The sequence below is a fragment of the Dermacentor andersoni genome, chromosome 6 (assembly GCF_023375885.2).
Source record: "Dermacentor andersoni chromosome 6, qqDerAnde1_hic_scaffold, whole genome shotgun sequence".
Classification (NCBI taxonomy): Eukaryota; Metazoa; Arthropoda; class Arachnida; order Ixodida; family Ixodidae; genus Dermacentor; species Dermacentor andersoni.
In genome coordinates this window covers 138,834,879-138,854,986 of record NC_092819.1, presented here as the reverse complement: position 1 = coordinate 138,854,986, position 20,108 = coordinate 138,834,879, and the positions used below count along the sequence as shown (strand labels likewise).

At 49.7% G+C, this 20,108-nt stretch overlaps 1 protein-coding gene across 1 annotated transcript; it reads right to left on the bottom strand.

The window, feature by feature from the left end:
* Window positions 1-2,545: 2,545 nt before the first annotated feature.
* LOC126523368 (uncharacterized) lies at window positions 2,546-14,018 on the bottom strand. The gene is made up of 2 exons (XM_050172001.3): window positions 11,098-14,018; window positions 2,546-2,707 (listed from the first exon to the last, which is right to left on the bottom strand). Exons 1-2 carry the CDS (start codon window positions 12,601-12,603, stop codon window positions 2,546-2,548), a joined length of 1,668 nt encoding a protein of 555 aa, XP_050027958.2. The 5' UTR covers window positions 12,604-14,018.
* Between the last annotated feature and the right edge of the window lie 6,090 nt (window positions 14,019-20,108).

Below are 20,108 nucleotides of genomic sequence, written 5' to 3'. Positions count from 1 at the left end.
TCGCTTCTGCAAATCGTATCTTTCGTACTGATTTAGCTTGATGTATTCCTTCGCAGTCCTTAGGATGTACTGAGGGGGTCTGTGAATTTTTTCTGCAGCATGTATATGCCTCATCTGCATATGCCGAATATTTGCTCCCGTAAGTTTTTGTTCTTAGGCAACCAGCTCGAGCCTCAAATAACAAGGCAATTCTCTTGGCGTTAGAGTAGAGTTTCCTTTCTAATTTCTGTTTTCTCCTTTATATGAATCTCCGTGGTCTTTTCGTCTCCATTCTTGGCGTCAACTTCTCGCTGTCTCGGTTTTTCTCACTTTCTTTCTGATTTCTCCTATTTGTGCATCTATACTTTCAATTATTTTGTACTCTCCGATATGGGTCCAAAATATTTAGGCACATGTACTTCTGCACTTCAGCCGCCCATTTACTTTAATCCATCTTCCTGAGTCTTTCTCCAAAACTGTTTTTTCTCTGCGCTTCTATGACTTCAAACGAGGCCCAACTGAAATGAAGATTCCACTCGCTGTACATTTGCCTCCACATTTATTTTCTCTTTTCTGAATAAACGTTTTCTACTACTACTTGCACTGCCTCATGGGTAGTTTTGCCGTGGTCTCCCGAAGCCAACCGGCCTACCCACCTTTGGTTAGCTCCCAACCCCAACAAGACATCTGATTTTAAGCACAGAATGGTATTTGTGAACATAAGCGCTGGTACCATGACTCCTTTCCAGATTCCACGCACCACCTCGTATTTATTGTGGCCCCAAAGTGCCCTATGTTTCATTATTGCTGCATTCCGCTTCCCTTTCATTTTATGATTACCTTGGTGGATATTTGAATAAGTCTTTTCTTCGTTTATGCATACGCCGAGCTATTTATATTGCTTGACTATGGGTATGACTTGCTGTTGAATCGAAACCACGAAGTTACTCGTGCCTTCATTTTAGATAATACCAAATTTCTCTGTACTAAATTTAAGGCCTACATTTGTCATTGCGTTTCCACACATATTGGCTAGTGTCTGTAAGTTTCTTGCATTGTCCGCTAGTAGCACTATGTCGTCCGCACACTTCAGTGTGGGGACCCTGTGTTGCGCCATTTGTCCATTACGCGTGTATGATGAATCAAATCCTGACTAACTATTTTGAAGTTGTCTTTCCATGCCTTTAACATAAAGAGGGGACAACAGTAGAGACAGAAAGCAACCTTGCTTCCGTCCTTGGTTAATTTCCAACACTTGATTACAATTTCTGTCTTCCCATACAATTTTTGACTCGGTTCTCTATATATATCTCTTTCAGCAGCTCCACGAAATCGTCATCTATGCCTTCGTGGTTGAGAATATCCGTGACACTTCCTGTCTACGTTGTCGTAGGTTCCACTAATATCTAAATAAACTATCCATGAAGGCGTCTTCTCAGTTACCGCAACCCTTGTGCATTGAGTTAGAACAAAAATATTATCATGCCATCGCCTGCCTGGACTGAAACCATTGTGCAGCTCCCCCAGTAAATCATTTGTTTCCGCCCATTTCGACTGTTCCAGAGCTTCTCCTGCTCTTTCGCTCCGCTCAGCTTGTCAGCCCCGTCGCTCGAGCAGCAACCAGGACCCGCGCAGCAACCACGCGCACACTCGCGCTTTTTGGCCCCGCACACCGACACAAGCACCGATCTCGACGCCCGCGCACTTCAAATGCCGTCCTCGAATACTGCACACTACAACTGCTTCGCTTCACTTTCAAGGCGCTTGAATTAAGACCTAGTTTGATTTATTGTTCAACGAAGACCTGAAGACCTAAATTTCATGACCGCTTTTGAAGACGCAGACAAACATTTTTGCTCATCTTGATGGAGTTGTCAGACGTGCGTGAAAATAATGACAAGATCGAGGACGATGACAACCACTTTGAGCAAACAGCAGCCCCTGCCTCGGTCCGGACAGATTAAAATCGTCTGGTGAATTTTATGACCGAGGATATCGTTCAACTGTCTCTATGTAGCGAAATCTTTTAACGTACTTTATGCTGAACTTTAACGTAGTTTATGCTGAAAGCACAATCATCTCGATCATCTACCTTCTCCCAAACATTTCTCATGGTATCTTCCCAAGAAGATATGCTCTTCAAATAAGGCAGAATAGGTCTAAGTAAACGAAGAATAGATTGCCAAGTGTATTTTCTTGCTGATTTACATCACTAGCGAATGGAATAAATTGTTTCCAAGTACTGCACACGCGGCTGTTGAAGGATTTCATTCAATTCAGTAGAGATTATTGCACCATGTCACCTTTCTATGCGAAGCACTCTTGGCTACAGAAACACTGCGAGAGCTGAGCAGGTAGCTGGGTAGGTATACGTAGGATAGTGTCTGGCCTCGTAAAAAGAAAGTGTGATGTAACCCCTGATGCCTAGCGGAGCAACCCGGTGCTCTAGCCATTAGACCTCGATCGAACTAATTTTGCTCTGGCGCCTACGCCAACCAGCTTATTGAGACGACTAGCGCGTTCGTCACGCCACAAAGCACGAGATCTAGATCGCGTGCATCAGTTTTCATTCGGCCACAGACTTGCCACTCTCCTCACTGTTGCGTAACGAGCGGGGGCTCGCCAGTTTCTTCCATTCTTTCTTGGCAGTGAACTCTTTAAGACGTTGCGCCAGGCTAGACTGCCGTCGGGATTGGTCCAGGTCGTAACGGGACAGGTTTTTACGATTCTTCCCAGAGAAAAAGAAAACTGTCGTAACGCCGTTCCCATTATAGACTATGACAGTCTTCGTTGTTCTGCTTTGACTTCAGACACATGCTGGCGTGAAACACAGCTGCTTGCTTTCCATAAACATGTTTATCCATCTGGCAACACATCAAAGGAAGACCAAACGGTGCTAGATAGCAGGCTAGCTACAGAATGGTTCGCATAACACTGATTTCAAGAGTGCGTGGGACCCGCGTAGCATGTATGTGCTTAAATGCGTCCTGTAGGAACGAAATTAAGACCAAACTTCACCCTTGCATATGCCTCAATGGTTTTGCCCATACGTATTTATTGGATGACATCATCGTATGTCTTATGTCAAATAAACACAAGTAACTTTTGTTTATCTGGTTTTTTCTAATTATGAGGTTTTACGTGCCAATACCCCTTTCTGATTATGATGCACGCTGTAGCGGAGGACTCCGGAAGTTTCTACCACTTGAGGTTCTTTAATGTGCACAAAAATCTAATTACACCGGCGTTTTCGCATTTCGCCCCCATCGAAATGCGGCCGCCGTGGCCGGGATTCGATCCCGCAACCTCGTGCTGAGCAGCCCAATACCATAGCCACTGAGCAACCACGGCGGGTTTTATCTGGTTTTGCTTAGCGGCAAAGAATTCCAATAAAATAAAAGCGCAAAGCACAAATATGCTGGCGAGTGATTCTCACAAAGTGATACGTGCTCCTATACGTATTAGCCAGTATTAACAAATCTTTGTACGCCTTTGTCGATCGTACAAACAGTTTAAGGACAATGGTAGGGTCACATATAAGTTCTTAGCGAAAGCCTAAACCAATGGCAAACTTTCATCAGTGAAATTGAGAACATTGCCCTGGATGATGAGCATTGCAACAAAGTAAGTACGACCGTATAGGTTAGTTTCATTTCGGCTGAGTAACTGTGGTGTCAAAGGGCTTCGCTATGTTTCATATTCCATGGCATTCGTAAATACGATCAAGCGCCGAGATCATCCGCAACGCTGCTAAAAGTAAGCGAGTCTTTATATATGTACATTCAGTGCCCTGTCTAAAAAAAATGAAACACGACCTCTGCTTAACCAACTTTGAAACGTAGGGTCCATGCCTTCCCTAAGAAGTTTTTTTTTAACCGGTCGTAAACTATACCGAAAGAAATCGGCGTCTAATGCGCTTTAATGGACGTTATTATCCTTAAGGTATTTTTTTGCGTAAAGTAGAAAGACAGATCAAAGGCGAAAGACACACTGTTTCTAAGACTGCCTACAAAGAATTCCTCACGTTTTTGTTCTTTTTTATTTCTGATGCGGTGCCACAAGCCGCCGTGCGCGAACACACATCCAACCCCAATCCTCCCCCACCCCTCCCTCCTCAACCCCACCCCCTCCTGGGCTGACCAGTACGAAGCACTGCGGGTCGGTACAAGCAGCAAATACGCAACGGTGAATCTAAACGTCCCTCGGTATTTGCGAGATAAACGTACCGGCGGCAGGGAGAGAACAGATTGAATTTTGTCAGGAAGCGTTTTTCCACCATCTCCCATCCCTACCGACTGTTTGTCTGGCCTGTATAAGAAGGGCTCCTTGAAGGGCTGATCACGCTGTTCTGAAAGAAAATATTGCTTCTTGCGCCGCGTTTCACTACGCCGCGTCCTTGTGCGTAGACGACGGTACCGCCTCGGTGAAAGCAGCTGCGTATATTTAAGATCAATAAAACAAATTGCCTTTGACGCAGGTCTTGCTTGACAAACGGCAACGTCCTCTATAAGAAGTTTCTCGTGGGTGTTTACGGTCTTTGTGGCCACCCACGATGCTTAAGAGTCGCCTTTTGCAGGTTCTTTTAAGTCCTTCGCATCAAACACTTTCGGTTTAACCAAGCGTTTGGGCGACTGCGGTAAGCAGAGCGCAGACGAGCGATAAAACAGACAATGGCTGTTTTCGAGCCTGAGTGTAACCGAAAACCTCTCAAATGCATCGTTCTTTCTTTGATCCCACGATCCCCTTTTGTCGATAAGATGGCCCAAACATCGTCTTCTTCCACCGGCCACACAACTGTTCGGTTTAACATGAGCTGGATTGAACCGCCACGAAAAAAAAAATACGAGGAAGGGAGTAAATGAGCAAATTTCACCGATTCCCATCGCTCTGAATTTATTAACTCCGGCAATAGGAGGCTCTTACAGGGGACACTCTCATATTCTTCAAGAGAAGCTTATTTGATTTGTGCAAAACATCATCCTAGTTTGCTAGCTATTGACTGTTACCCGTTGTGGCGTCCCAAGTACATAAACAGGCGTTTCGAGTCCCAGGGACAATATATGGCACGCAAAACTCCGACAAGGTACCACGCGCCGGAGCTGCGCGGATATTTAGCGAGTGCAGAGATTATGCAGTTCCAAACTGTACATGCAGCGCACAACATTTTTAATAAGCTTGTAAAACACTTTTTTTTTCTACTAAATTAAATTAAATTATGGGGTTTTACGTGCCAAAACCACTTTCTGATTATGAGGCACGCCGTAGTAGAGGACTCCGGAAATTTCGACCACCTGGGGTTCTTTAACGTGCACCTAAATCTAAGTACACGGGTGTTTTCGCATTTCGCCCCCATCGAAATGCGGCCGCCGCGGCCGGGATTCGATCCCGCGACCTCGTGCTCAGCAGCCTAACACCATAGCCACTGAGCAACCACGGCTTCCTCAGCACCTGAGAGAGGTAAATAAAGTCTGGAGAGGTAATAAAGTCCAACCGACCGACCGACCGACCGACCGACCGACCGACCGACCGACCAACCGACCGACCGACCGACCGACCGACCGACCGACCGACCGACCGACCGACCGACCGACCGACCGACCGACCGACCGACCGACCGACCGACCGACCGACCGACCGACCGACCGACCGACCGACCGACCGACCGACCGACCGACGGACCGACGGACCGACGGACCGACGGACCGACCGACGGACCGACCGACCGACCGTCCGTCCGTCCGTCCGGCAGCTCTGAACTTCATATTGCCTCACTCACATGGGTTCCTGTTATTATGTCTTATTTTTCGTCTTTCTATGGTGTTGGAGAAGATGAGGAAGTAGACTAACCATGACAGCACAAGGACAAGGATGGCCGTCGTTTATATGGTGTTGTAAGCACCAGGCTATCTCTTTAATAATCTTCGGCATAACTTAAGGACACAGTCAACCCTCTTTCGACCGTATAACTTCTGTTGCAGAAAACTATGGCCGCAGAACCACAAGCTTGTGTACTACAGTTCGTTTTGTCATCCCGAAGAAAATAAATTGCCCCAAATCCCATTTCACTATGAACATTCAAAGTAATGCGTTTAGCGTTGCAGTAGTTCAGCGACACGCTGTATTCCCGTCGCCTAAACGCGTCATGCATGCAGTGTGTACGGCAGCCGGGCTTTTCTCTCGCACTGCCTTCGGACACGCTGCGGCATCTAGCGGCGCCGTTACGAAGTGCGCGCGTGCAGCTTGTTTGAATATATATTGACACGTGTACTTATGTATCCTTTTCGTTGGGTCTGCGTTTCACCCACATTACACACCTAGAAGTTATCGCTCAGCGCAAGGCGCGCTTGCATGATCGGAACTTACGGGAATGTTATCGATGGTTCCATCCAGTGTCTCTTGTAACCAAAGCTTGTGTAATTTGATTGTATGCGCGACGCGAATTGTGTAGTAGATTCTGGGAGACACGCGGGCACCAGGGATTACTCTGCAAACTTGGATGACTCATCAACAAAAGCCGACGTGCTGTACCGGCAGATAGGATTTTAAACAATTAACGACTTAGCTGGCAGCTGACGTTGTACTTTGAGTGTAGCCAGCATGTTTTGTGGGCACAGCAGGCTAGCCCCATAAAAATTTACTTTTGTCATTCATAGTTTTGCTACTGCATCCTTGAGCGTCACTACAAGGTGACAATATTCGCCATGTGGATTCCCAAGGGAGGGGCAGCGGACAAATATCAAAAATTTTCTTTCGTTATTGAAGATCGGCCCATACCCACTACACATATCCAGGGAACTACACTGGAGCGACCATTGGTTTTGAGCACCGTTTCCTCATTTTGAACCCGATGGTCTACTCATTAGTCCATGGACTAGCAGGGTAGGGTCAGGAAAACTGTTACAGCGGGGGACATAGATAGATAGATAGATAGATAGATAGATAGATAGATAGATAGATAGATAGATAGATAGATGGATGGATAGATGGATGGATGGATGGATGGATGGATGGATGGATGGATGGATGGATGGATGGATGGATAGATAGATAGATGGATAGATAGATGGATAGATAGATGGATAGATAGATGGATAGATAGATGGATAGATAGATGGATAGATAGATAGATAGATAGATAGATAGATAGATAGATAGATAGATAGATAGATAGATAGATAGATAGATAGATAGATAGATAGATAGATAGATAGATAGATGACAGAAAGGAAGTATAGTAAGAATACTGGCCACATTAAAAGTAATCACAAGGATTGTGACAACGTCTAGAGTGTGCATTACTGTAGAATATTGTGATGCAATGCTGGCACCTGACACAAACCTTAGTGGAATGCCTCCATTACAGGAATCGCCAGTTGTGAGCAGTTCATGCGCCGTAAAAGTGCAGCATAAGTGCTCAAACTTCATTGAAGGAAAGGTAGGACGCAAAGAAGCGAAATATTTATAAGCAGCCGTTGTTATAACGTTGTTCTTTTTCGGTTATATTTCTGAAACTACCTTTAGGGAAACGTTTAATTTGAAAGCCACCATATGCCTAGGCGACAAAGGAAAACTTGATGTCTTTCAAATAAGGTCTCTGAGCAGACATTTTTTATGTATGTTTGTGTAGGCACGTAATGTTTTTTTTTGTTGCTACGCAGAACAGTGGACGTACGCGGTCAGCATATAAGATTTGCACCTAATATCTGCATGTTTCATGTTGGGATCCAACGTCGTGGGATAAGCCCATTCCTGAGAATGAGCCAAGAACCCAGTGTGGAATACAGTAATGTTTCGTTCGTTCTCTGTCCTCGCTTCACCGCTGGAACTTGAAGCTTCTCGGACGATGATCGGCAGTTGTTGATCAAACGCAGGCAGGAAACGATGCAGATCAGATGTACAAGAAATATTTATAGTTGAACTTTTCTATATACATGGCAGGTAAAACAAATACATTACAAACATGAACAATTGAGAAACAAAGTCTCACTCATCGACTGTCTCAATGACTGTTAGAGCCCAGACTCGTTTTAACGTACATAGTACGGAGGCTCACTGATCTATCAGCAATCCTGATTTCAGCCAAGTCTGAGGGACAGCATGTCGTCCCGATTTTTATAGCCCAAATATACAAAGAAAAAAAAGGCGGTAGGGCCGTTGGCCCGTCCCACAGGTTCAGTTGCCAATCAGAGTCAACCGTTTGTTAAGCCACAACCCAGAGGGATGGGCTTACTCTTAAAAATAAACATATTGGAAAACAAAGCTCTTTTCCTTTTTCCCCAAAACTCCGTTGCCCTCTCGTTTCTACGTAGTTAGTGACGGGCTCAGCAAAACACGCCAGGCCCGAACAAGTTATCGCTAGACCGCCTCAAATCCCAACGGCGTCTAGGCCGCAAATGTCTCGGAAGCAGGGGCATCGACACCACGTAGTGCCGCTGTACTCAAAGTTTGGTCGTGTGGGAGACGGATGGCCCTACTTGTCCTTCAAACTTATTGTCTACAAGACAAAGTTCTCCGAGTGCGTGTTTACAAGACGCCGCCGTCCGAATGCACTCTTCACGTGTACACCGCACCCCTACAGCGTGCACTGTAAGCTGACCTTCGACACCCCACAGGCAGTCGCACCCAACAACACGGCTGGCGATTTCGTTCCGGACGCGTAGAAGAATAGATTCCTTCTCCGTATATGCGGCACGGGGTCAAGTTTGTTAAGCCCTTCTTAACCTCGCCGGCGCCTCCAATTAGTCAGGCACTCGGGCGGCAGACCCACGATACCGCGTACAGCGGTCCCCTTCCAGGCAGGACTGTGCAGACTCGTGCGACCGTCGGCAGACTGCCAACCCCTTGCGCACAATACCGACTTCCCGGAATCGGCACTCGCCCGCCTGGCCTCTGCCGCGACGCGTCACCGAAAACCGCGCGGTCCGTGACCCCACATAATACAGAAACGGTTGCCCCGCTGACATGGGGGGGGGGGAGTGAACCCCCTCTCTATACACACCGCACGTGGCCCGATTCGTGACACTTAAGCACACGAACAATCAGAGCGACCTTACACGTCCCTCCTAAAGAGTATACTGGGCTCACAATGTTCCCAGCTATACTACAAGAGCCAAAGGGCGCTGTATCCTAGAATTTAGGCTCTGAAAGTTCCGTCGAAGAAAATTGACCTATTCTGCCCAACACGGGTGCTGCGGAGTCCGTAAGGAACAGGAAAATGAACTGAAAGGACCGAGAAAAAAAACAATTTTCTCACAGCGATAAAAGAAAAGGGCGAAAGATCAACACATTCATGGCAGTGAGCATGCAAAAGAAATACTCATGTATGTACAGTAACACTCCAACGCACTGCACGGCACAACAGCAGAAAAGTGACATATGCAGGTTATATACATATATAGTATGTCCACAGTCTTATAACCCTCACACACATGGACGACAACAACCACAAAAAGTTTGATCAAGGCTGAACTGTCCCACGCACACGTCCTTCGGGTGAACGGGAACATTCACGCCTGTCCCAGCTGGCATGGCTGTTTTTGTCTATCCTTTCTTTTCTGCTCTTTACTCGATTGGCTCCCATGAACGATTCGAGAGCCTTGATAATGCATCAGCATTGGCGTTACATGTTCCTTTCCGGTGACGCACCGTTACATTGTAGCGCTGTAGTGAAAGCGCCCATCTTGCTAACTTGGCCCCCTGCGGGGTGCTGGTTGTCAAATATGACAATGGGTTATGATCAGAGACAACATTCACCACTGCTCCGAAAAGCCAGTAGTCAAATTTCTTGAGTGCCCAAATAATAGCAAAGGCTTCTCTCTCTATAGTCGACCAGCGCGCCTGTGTCGGGCTAAAGCGATGGCTAGCAAAAGCGATTGGCTTTTCTTTTCCGTCCGCTGACATTTGAGCTAAACAGGCACCGGCCGCCGTCGCCGACGCATCAGTGAATAGCCAGTACGGCTGATGAGGCTCAGGAGTGTTCATGGCGACAGCCTGACAGAGAGCTAATTTCAGACTGTCGAACGCGCACTGCGCTTCTTCCGACCGTGGAATTGAATTAGGAACCCCTCGCCTTGTCAAAGCTGTAAGCGGACTAGCCACGTCGGCGTAGTTTGAGACATAGTCGCGATAATACCCACAAAGCCCCAACAGACTTCGCAACTCTTCCTTTAATAGTTCGGGAACTCTGTAAGGAAACGTCCTCTTTGGTTTACATCCTTCCTCCAGCTCGATGCGGTGCCGCCCTACTTGCGCCCTCCCAGGCTTTCCGTCAAAGACACAATGATGTTTCTCAAATACCGCCTCGACTTCCATGCGCGCATCAGACACCAAATGAGCTGGCTTGTCTTCAGTCATTGCGTGCTCGCTCGCTGAAGTGCATACAGCTTGTGGCGCATATTCCACCTGACCAAATTCTCCGTCTTCCTCGAACACTACCCCCGCATGATTCACTCTAGCGTAGTACGGCCTGAGTCGGTTAGCGTCCACTACCGAAGTCTTTCTGTCATTTATTTGCAAGCGATACGCCCACAGAACAAATGGGATCAGCTTGTCCCACTTTCTTCGGTCCCGTTCCATTACATGATACCACGTATTTTTGAGGACTCTGTTCCATCTCTCAACCACTCCGTTGCTCTCAGAGTGTTCGGCAGTGGAGAACCTGGGTGAACAGCCCAGTTTTTCTAACATTAACTGTGTCAGTTGAGATTTAAAGTTAGTACCTCGGTCTGAACATATCGTTCCCGGCACTCCAGCATGACTGAAAATTTCCAGTAAAGCCTCGCATGGAGCCCTCGCTGTCAGGGATTGGAGCGGCACTGCCTCATTGCGTCTTTCATCTGGTAGGACCGATGGAGAATCCCAATGGTACAAAAGTCCGTCTGACACGAACATGCCAGCTTTGTCGTTTCTCGCGTCATTCCAGGCCCTTTTTAGGCTTTCATCGGCAAGCTGAGCAGCTCGAAATTCCTCCCGCTGACTGGGCACCCCAGCGACATCTTGTATGAAACTATTCTCTTGCAATTTAGGGATTTCATCTGTCGTTTCTTCGCAACTTAGACTGCAGTCTGGCTCAGTGTTATCGACCATTTCGACTGATTGGACGCCAACAGAATTGGCTACCTGCGGAATATTTTCTCGCCCAAACTCCTCTTTTTCCTGCGCCTGTAGTAGTTCCCAATCTTCCTTTGACAGCAGGCAGTCAACCCCCTTTGCAAGTTCGTCTGTAACCGCGCACACCAGATCGATCCTCTGCGGTTGTATCGAAGCCCCCGGGCGATGCATGCCTACGGGCAGCGTAGCTAGGTTAGCTCGAACGCTGTTTCCGAATGCCGACTCGAGTCTTACTGTTCCTGATGACTCCTGTAAAACGACGGGCAACATACTTTTACGGACGACCGTTATCTCACTACCTGTGTCCAACACAGCTTCCGTTGCTATATCCCCGCACATGATAGGGATAATGTCCAGCTTTGATCTCCCTGAACTAGCATTTTGAGCTAAGACTTGTACTCTAGCACTTAGCACCCTTTCTTGCTCTGGTGGAGGTTCTTCACTTACAACAGCAACCTTCTGTACCCTTTGTTTTTGCACAGTCGGCGCCTTCCCCTGCGGTTCTTTATCTGAAGCTTTTGGGCAGTCTCTGGCTAGGTGACCCTGTATATGACACACGTGGCATTTTAAATTTGTCCTCTGCGGGCCAGCTAGTTTTGCGTGCTGCGGCAATGAGGCTGTTGCGGCTGGCTTAGTTGCTCGTCCTTTCCCTTTAGCTTGCTCGAAAGTCTCGAGCACTTTCGCCACCTCCACTGGCTTAAACCATTCCTCGCCCTCCCGCAAAAGAACATATTCAAGGGCTTCTGAGCTCAGACTGGCTTTCATACGGTCAGCGACCATAAGCTCCGTCATATCTTCCCTTGTGTTTGCATTGCGAGATTGAAGGTAATATGCCAAATAAGTTCTAGCACGGGACGCGAACTGAGCAAAAGTTTCCTCCTTTCGTTTAGATGCCTTTTCAAACCTCTCCAAGTATTTAGCTGGCGTAAGCTTAAGTTCATCTAATACCGCCTTCTTTACAGTCTCATAATCTGTACATTCCTCGTCATTGAGGCCACGCAGCAGATAACGGACCCGCTCGGCCAGCGCAGGCATGATCAAATGTACACGGCTGTGTTCTGGTACTTGAAAAGATGAAAACAACTTTTCAACCTCATCAAACCATATCGGAACGTCAGCGTCACACGGCAACCGGTATGCCTTAAGCACTTTAGCACATTGTGATATTCCATCCGTGCTGGCACGGCGGAGATCGCTTCCTTCCGACACCGAAGGCGGCCTGCCCGACTGCTCAAGCTCCACTCTCCGTAGAGCAATGCGCTCGCACTCTAGCTGTAGGCGCACCTTTTCTAGCTCCATCTCCAGGCGTCTCACCGCCATGGCCTCTGGATCTGTCGTGCTCGGAGCCTGCGAAGCGCCTTGCGTCTCACTATCCATTTCAGTATCCGACGTCTCAGACTCGGTCTCTCCGACGCGTTGTAGTTCCTGCCGTCTCTGACCCTCTCTTTGTTCAGATGCCGTATCAATGTTTACGTCAGCCTCAATCAAATTTGCTGTTCTGCGCGTGAACACCATTAACCTCACTGAACAACAGCCATGCCAACCTAGACAAAACGCAAGGAATCCCGCTCACCCGTTGCTGCTGGGGGCGCCGCCTGACGTCCTCGTCCAGATGAATTGCAACCGTTGCGGAATTGGCTGGTGGCCCTCTGTTGCCTTGCGCCTGGCTCGCTGCTCGTTGCTCGTTGTGGGGCTTGCCGATCCTGTCGGCTGCGCCAGTAATGTTTCGTTCGTTCTCTGTCCTCGCTTCACCGCTGGAACTTGAAGCTTCTCGGACGATGATCGGCAGTTGTTGATCAAACGCAGGCAGGAAACGATGCAGATCAGATGTACAAGAAATATTTATAGTTGAACTTTTCTATATACATGGCAGGTAAAACAAATACATTACAAACATGAACAATTGAGAAACAAAGTCTCACTCATCGACTGTCTCAATGACTGTTAGAGCCCAGACTCGTTTTAACGTACATAGTACGGAGGCTCACTGATCTATCAGCAATCCTGATTTCAGCCAAGTCTGAGGGACAGCATGTCGTCCCGATTTTTATAGCCCAAATATACAAAGAAAAAAAAGGCGGTAGGGCCGTTGGCCCGTCCCACAGGTTCAGTTGCCAATCAGAGTCAACCGTTTGTTAAGCCACAACCCAGAGGGATGGGCTTACTCTTAAAAATAAACATATTGGAAAACAAAGCTCTTTTCCTTTTTCCCCAAAACTCCGTTGCCCTCTCGTTTCTACGTAGTTAGTGACGGGCTCAGCAAAACACGCCAGGCCCGAACAAGTTATCGCTAGACCGCCTCAAATCCCAACGGCGTCTAGGCCGCAAATGTCTCGGAAGCAGGGGCATCGACACCACGTAGTGCCGCTGTACTCAAAGTTTGGTCGTGTGGGAGACGGATGGCCCTACTTGTCCTTCAAACTTATTGTCTACAAGACAAAGTTCTCCGAGTGCGTGTTTACAAGACGCCGCCGTCCGAATGCACTCTTCACGTGTACACCGCACCCCTACAGCGTGCACTGTAAGCTGACCTTCGACACCCCACAGGCAGTCGCACCCAACAACACGGCTGGCGATTTCGTTCCGGACGCGTAGAAGAATAGATTCCTTCTCCGTATATGCGGCACGGGGTCAAGTTTGTTAAGCCCTTCTTAACCTCGCCGGCGCCTCCAATTAGTCAGGCACTCGGGCGGCAGACCCACGATACCGCGTACAGCGGTCCCCTTCCAGGCAGGACTGTGCAGACTCGTGCGACCGTCGGCAGACTGCCAACCCCTTGCGCACAATACCGACTTCCCGGAATCGGCACTCGCCCGCCTGGCCTCTGCCGCGACGCGTCACCGAAAACCGCGCGGTCCGTGACCCCACATAATACAGAAACGGTTGCCCCGCTGACATGGGGGGGGGGGAGTGAACCCCCTCTCTATACACACCGCACGTGGCCCGATTCGTGACACTTAAGCACACGAACAATCAGAGCGACCTTACAAATACTGAGAGGGTAAATAAAAGCAAGTAAAGTAAATCAAAGAATTCGTAGAGTATAACAAATAATTCTATTAACAGGACGGGGTAATTGTGATATGGCTGTGAGCGGAAATTTTATATACAAGTTTTATGATCGTATGTTTTCTAACGCGAGCTTTGGAAATGTGGTCATCATACGAAGATTATGTGACACACTTCATGGATACGTTCATGTAGTCTATATATATATTGTTGCGTGTGGAAAGACACAGACAGAAGAGGCTATTTACAGGCTATTGACACTGGAGCCAGGCAGCCAGGCTGACACTCGCTCGCGCCAAGCGCACCGACCAACTTCGTCGTCGTTCTCGCGGCGGCTCATTTCTTGAGCATCGCTTGAGCATATCGTAATACTACCCCCCGGCAGCAAAAGCACCGTCACGGTGCTGTTAAATATCCAAGGCGCGTGGAGAGTTGTAGGGCTTGAGTCGGGCGACGTGGACGATGTCCCTGGTTGTCACAGCGGAGGACGTAGTGGGCGTGGCTAAAACGATTTCATAGGTGACATCGGTCACTTTGCGGAGCACATGATATGGGCCTGTGTAACAAGAAAGGAGTTTTTCACATAGGCCAACTTTACGCGAAGGTGACCAAAGCAACACGAGGCTGCCGGGCACAAAATGGACATCACGGTGACGGAGGTCGTAGCGTTGCTTCTGCTTGTCTTGAGACACTTGTAGACGACTGCGCGCAAGTTGGCGAGCGTGGTCAGCATGGGCGATTGCATCACGGGCATAAGCGCTAGTTGAAGCTGTGGCGGACGGAAGCACAGTGTCCAGTGGTAGCGTTGGTTCGCGGCCATACAAGAGGTAAAACGGGGAAAAGCCAGCAGTTTCGAGACGGGAAGAGTTATATGCAAAGGTAATGTAAGGTAGAGCCAGGTCCCAGTCATGGTGGTCGTCGGAAACGTATTTGGATAGCATGTCTGTAAGGGTGTGGTTCAAGCGCTCAGTGAGGCCGTTCTTTTGGGGATGGTAGGAGGTGGTAAATTTGTGACGTATTGAGCAGGCACGCATGATGTCGTCGATGACTTTGGCCAAAGACGTACGGCCACGGTCTGTTAGCAATTGACGCGGAGCACCATGCAGCAAAAGAATATCATGTAGGAGGAAGTCCGCTACATCAGTTGCGCAACTGGTCGGAAGAGCACGGGTTACGGCGTAGTGGGTCGCGTAGTCCACCGCGACTGCAACCCACTTGTTTCCTGATGTAGATTCCGGAAATGGGCCGAGAAGGTCTAAGCCGACACGATGAAAGGGCTCGGCAGGAATGTCGAGCGGCTGCAGGTAACCAGCGGGGAGCTGGGAAGGCTTCTTGCGTCGTTGGCAAACTTCACAAGTGGCGACGTAACGTCGTAGGGAACGGGCAAGACCAGGCCAGAAAAAACGGCGACGTACACGGTCATAGGTTCGAGATACGCCGAGATGGCCTGCCGTTGGTGCGTCGTGGAGCTCTTCTATAACGATGGAGCGGAGGTGTTCAGGTATTACAAGTAGGAACTCAGAGCCGTCCGGATGAAGGTTACGACGGTACAGAGTACCGTCGCGGAGGACGAAGAGGCGTAGAGTAGCATCGGCCGGAGAGTGCTCAAAACGGTCGATGAGTGCTCTGATGTAGGCGTCACGGCGTTGCTCGTCGGCGAAATGAAGCAGCTGGAATACCGAGAATACGCAAGAAGCACTGGCAATATTAGAGGAGTCAGAGTCGTCAACAGGGTAACGTGACAAGCTGTCAGCGTCTTGGTGCAGGCGGCCACTCTTGTACACCACGGAATATGAAAATTCTTGTAGCCTCGAAGCCCAGCGACCAAGCCGACCTGTAGGATCTTTTAGCGAAGAGAGCCAGCAGAGAGCATGATGGTCAGTTACTACGGAAAAAGGGCGACCGTAAAGGTAAGGACGGAACTTCGCAACCGCCCAGACTACAGCAAGGCATTCTCGTTCCGTAATGGAATAGTTGCGCTCCGATGGTGTGAGGAGGCGGCTCGCATAAGCAATTACGCGATCCTGGCCACGCTGACGCTGGGCTAAGACGGCACCTACGCCATGACCGCTGCCATCTGTACGCAATTCTGTAGGGGCATCAGGGTCGAAGTGGGCGAGAATGGGTGGTGAGGAGAGAAGAGTAACGAGACGAGAGAAGGCGGCGGCTTCTGCAGTACCCCACGAGAATTGTACGCCTTTCTTCAAAAGATTAGTGAGGGGTCTAGCAATTGCCGCAAAATCTTGAATAAAACGACGAAAGTACGAGCAGAGCCCTACAAAACGTCGAACGTCTGCGGCTGTCTTCGGAACCGGAAACTCTCTGACAGCGCGAGTTTTGTCGGGATCAGGCTGTACTCCGGAAGCATCAACGAGATGGCCCAGAAGAGTAATTTGCCGGTGGCCAAAACGACATTTGGACGAGTTAAGTTGCAGCTTCGCCTTTCGAAATACATCAAGTATAGTTGTGAGACGTTCAAGGTGAGTGTCGAACGTTGGCGAGAAGACGATGACGTCGTCGAGGTAGCAGAGGCATGTGGGCCATTTGAAACCTTGGAGCAAGGAGTCCATCATACGCTCGAAGGTGGCAGGGGCGTTGCATAAGCCAAACGGCATTACTTTACATTGGTATAGGCCGTCAGGTGTGATGAACGCGGTTTTTTCGCGGTCCATATCGTCAACAGCAATCTGCCAGTATCCCGAACGAAGATCAATAGACGAGAAATAGCTGGAACCATGCAGGCAGTCAAGGGCGTCGTCTATACGTGGGAGCGGGTAGACGTCCTTCTTTGTAATGCTGTTCAGGTGACGGTAATCAACACAGAAGCGCCACGTGCCGTCCTTCTTCTTAACCAACACTACAGGTGACGCCCAGGGACTCGATGAAGGCTCAATGATGTTTTTATCGAGCATTTTGTTGACTTCGTTTTGAATTACTCGGCGTTCTGACGCAGAAACTCGATACGGTCGTCGGTGAATAGGCGTAGCATCGCCAGTAAGAATACGATGCTTGACCGCGAGCGTCTGGCCTAAAGGGCGATCGTCGATGTCGAAAATATCTCGGTAGGACGATAATACTTGGCAAAGCTCTTCAGCCTGCGCCGAGGACAGGTCCGTTGCAACCATTTTCTTTATATTGGGATCGGCACCCGAAGCTGGCGCGAGGGGCCTGCTAAGCTCGCGAGAATCATCGGCCGATAACGCTGCCACGTATTGGTCGTCGAGACAATCAACGGTGGCAAGGCAAATACCTTGCGGTAGAATTTGCTTTGCCAATCCAAAGTTACAGACAGGCATTCGAGTGCGGTTCCCAGTAATATTAAGTATACTGTGAGGCACTGTAACGTCATACCTTATTGGAATGTCGGGCAGAGGAGTGACGAGGTACTCGCCATCAGGAACTGGTGGGAAAGACAACACTTCAATGTAGGCTATTGACTTTGGCTGCAGGCGAAGAAAACCGGTGGGACGTAAGCGGCAATGGGGTGCGTCAGAAGGTTCTGCGAGCATCGGCAACTCAAGGCGAAGAGTACCGGAAGAGCAGTCAATAAGAGCAGAATGTGCGGAGAGAAAATCGAGGCCGAGAATGAGGTCGTGGGGGCAATGAGCAATTACGGTGAAGAGGACAGGAGTGTGGCGGCTGGCGATGCTGACGCGTGCTGTACACATGCCGATGATAGGCACAGTACCGCCATCCGCAACGCGTACGACGCGGGCCGACGCTGGGGTGAGGAGCTTGTTCAGTCGTCGTCGGAAGGCAGCACTCATAATAGAAAGATGTGCTCCTGTATCGATGAGTGCCGTGACAGGATAGCCGTCAACGTCAACGTCAAGAAGGTTTCGGTTCGTGGGTAACGTGAGCAGAGGATTTGAGGGCAGGGTCGATAATGCAGCTTCACCTCCAGAAGCTGCAGTGCCTAGTTTTCCGGCTGGATCCGGGAGGCGATAGGCGGCGAAGAGAAGCGACGGGGTTGGGGCGAACGGGACTGATGGCGTCGAGGTGAGGGCGAGCGGCTGTACCGAAGGTTCGGAGCAGGAGCATCAGCGGCAGTGGATTCATGGCGGCTGGTATAGGGAACGGAAGGTCCAACGGTGCGGGAATAAGCGGCGGTGTATGTCCGAGGAGTTGGTGGCCATCGGTTGCGGCAGTGACGAGCGACGTGGCCGATGCGACAGCAGTGGAAGCAGATCGGCCGGTCATCAGGGGTACGCCAATCGGACGGGTTGCGGCGAGATGTGGCGGAAAAAGACTGCCGAGGACGAGGAGAGCCGCTAGAGAACCGGGAAACGTTGGGTGGAGACGTGGAACACACAGAGTTCAGACCCAAGTTCTGAAATTCCTGTCGGACGACGGCCTGGATCATCGCAATGTTGGTTGCTGGCGGATCGGGAGGCGTCGTGGAGAAAGCTGGCGAACAGGTGGCCTCGAGTTGGCGGCGAACAATACTGGTGACGTCGTCAGAGGTGGTGGTCTGACGTGGTCGACCCTCACATGTCGACGTAGCAGCAGTGTTGGGTAGCCGTGTGATGTGGTGTGTAATACGGCGGCTCTTAGCTTGCTCAAGGCGACGGCATTCTTTGATGATGGCGTCGATAGTCGAGACGTTGCCGAAAACAAGCAAATTGAAAGCGTCGTCGGCGATGCCTTTTAGAATATGTGACACTTTATCGGCTTCGGACATACCATCGTCAGCTTTGCGGCATAGAGCTAAGACGTCGAGGATGTAGGAAACGTACGGCTCCGTAGATGACTGTACACGAGACGCAAGAGCCTTTCTCGCGGCAGCCTTGCGCCCAATGGGGTCGCCGAACAGTTCCCGTAGCTTCTCTTTGAAATTGTCCCAACTGGTTATCTCGTCGTCATGCGTTTGGTGCCACACGCGTGGGGTGCCGCCGAGATAAAAGATGACATTGGCGAGCAAAATCGTTGGGTCCCACCTGTTATTAGCACTGGCGTGTTCATAGAGTTCGATCCAGTCGTCAACATCCTGGCCCTCCAGGCCAGAGAACACACCTGGGTCGCGATGTGGGGCGACCGTGACGATTGGAGCGGTGGGACATGCCGAAGCCGTTGCAGAGGTGGGCGCGTCACCGGGAGGCATGGTGACAAGCTCTGTGTGCCGACCACTTCTGAGTTCCGTGGTGAGGACGGGGATCGCTGACCTCCACCAGAATGTTGCGTGTGGAAAGACACAGACAGAAGAGGCTATTTACAGGCTATTTACACTGGAGCCAGGCAGCCAGGCTGACACTCGCTCGCGCCAAGCGCACCGACCAACTTCGTCGTCGTTCTCGCGGCGGCTCATTTCTTGAGCATGGCTTGAGCATATCGTAATAATATATTAGGCATGGCAGACAGCAGCCACGTTTACGGAACTCAGGGAGGGGTCGGAAAGAAGGCTTTCCTTTAATAATTTTGTTATATCTGCTGATTCTAGAAAGCGGATCGATCTTTTTTTTTAAGCAAACACAGAAAAAATAAAGCATGAAGTTTGATATTGTCGCTGAGCAATGAATAAAGAAACGGAAAGATGGAAAGTGAAAGAGAGACAAAGTAAGGAGGAAAGATCATGAACGTCACGAGTGGATGGAAAAACGCTAAATAAGGACGCTGCAACAGTGTGGTCCTATATAGAAGGCCGATGGAGGAGGCTCGGAAATGGAGCTATCGTCGACAACAGGCCAGCCCGGTCACTGCTGAACGGGATACAGGCTGCACGAGCTGTGCTTATTGCTCTCGGGCGAGGCCGTACCGGCGCGCGGTTTCTCCCTCTCTCTCACGTCGGCTTGCTCGTTAAGCGGCCGCGTCCAACAAATGGGGGCGCGAGGCCGGGCCCATGAGAACCTATCGACCTCCAACAGTTGGAGCCAAACGCGGCAAGGCCCGACTAGCCGACCTCGCCACGGCGGCTGCGTGGAAGTCTGCAGCGCGAAGCCGCGACTTGAGCGCGAGGCCAGCTATAATGTGATTACGGGCAGCACGATGAGCCTCTGAACCATCCACATCCTCCT

Coding starts and splice junctions, on each gene's coding strand:
- LOC126523368 (XM_050172001.3), bottom strand. CDS start 12,603: ATGGTGTTCACGCGCAGAACAGCAAATTTGATTGAGGCTGACGTAAAC. Junction 2,708..11,097: donor GGCGAGAAAATATTCCGCAG/GTAGCCAATTCT, acceptor TTCTCTGGGAAG/AATCGTAAAAACCTGTCCCG.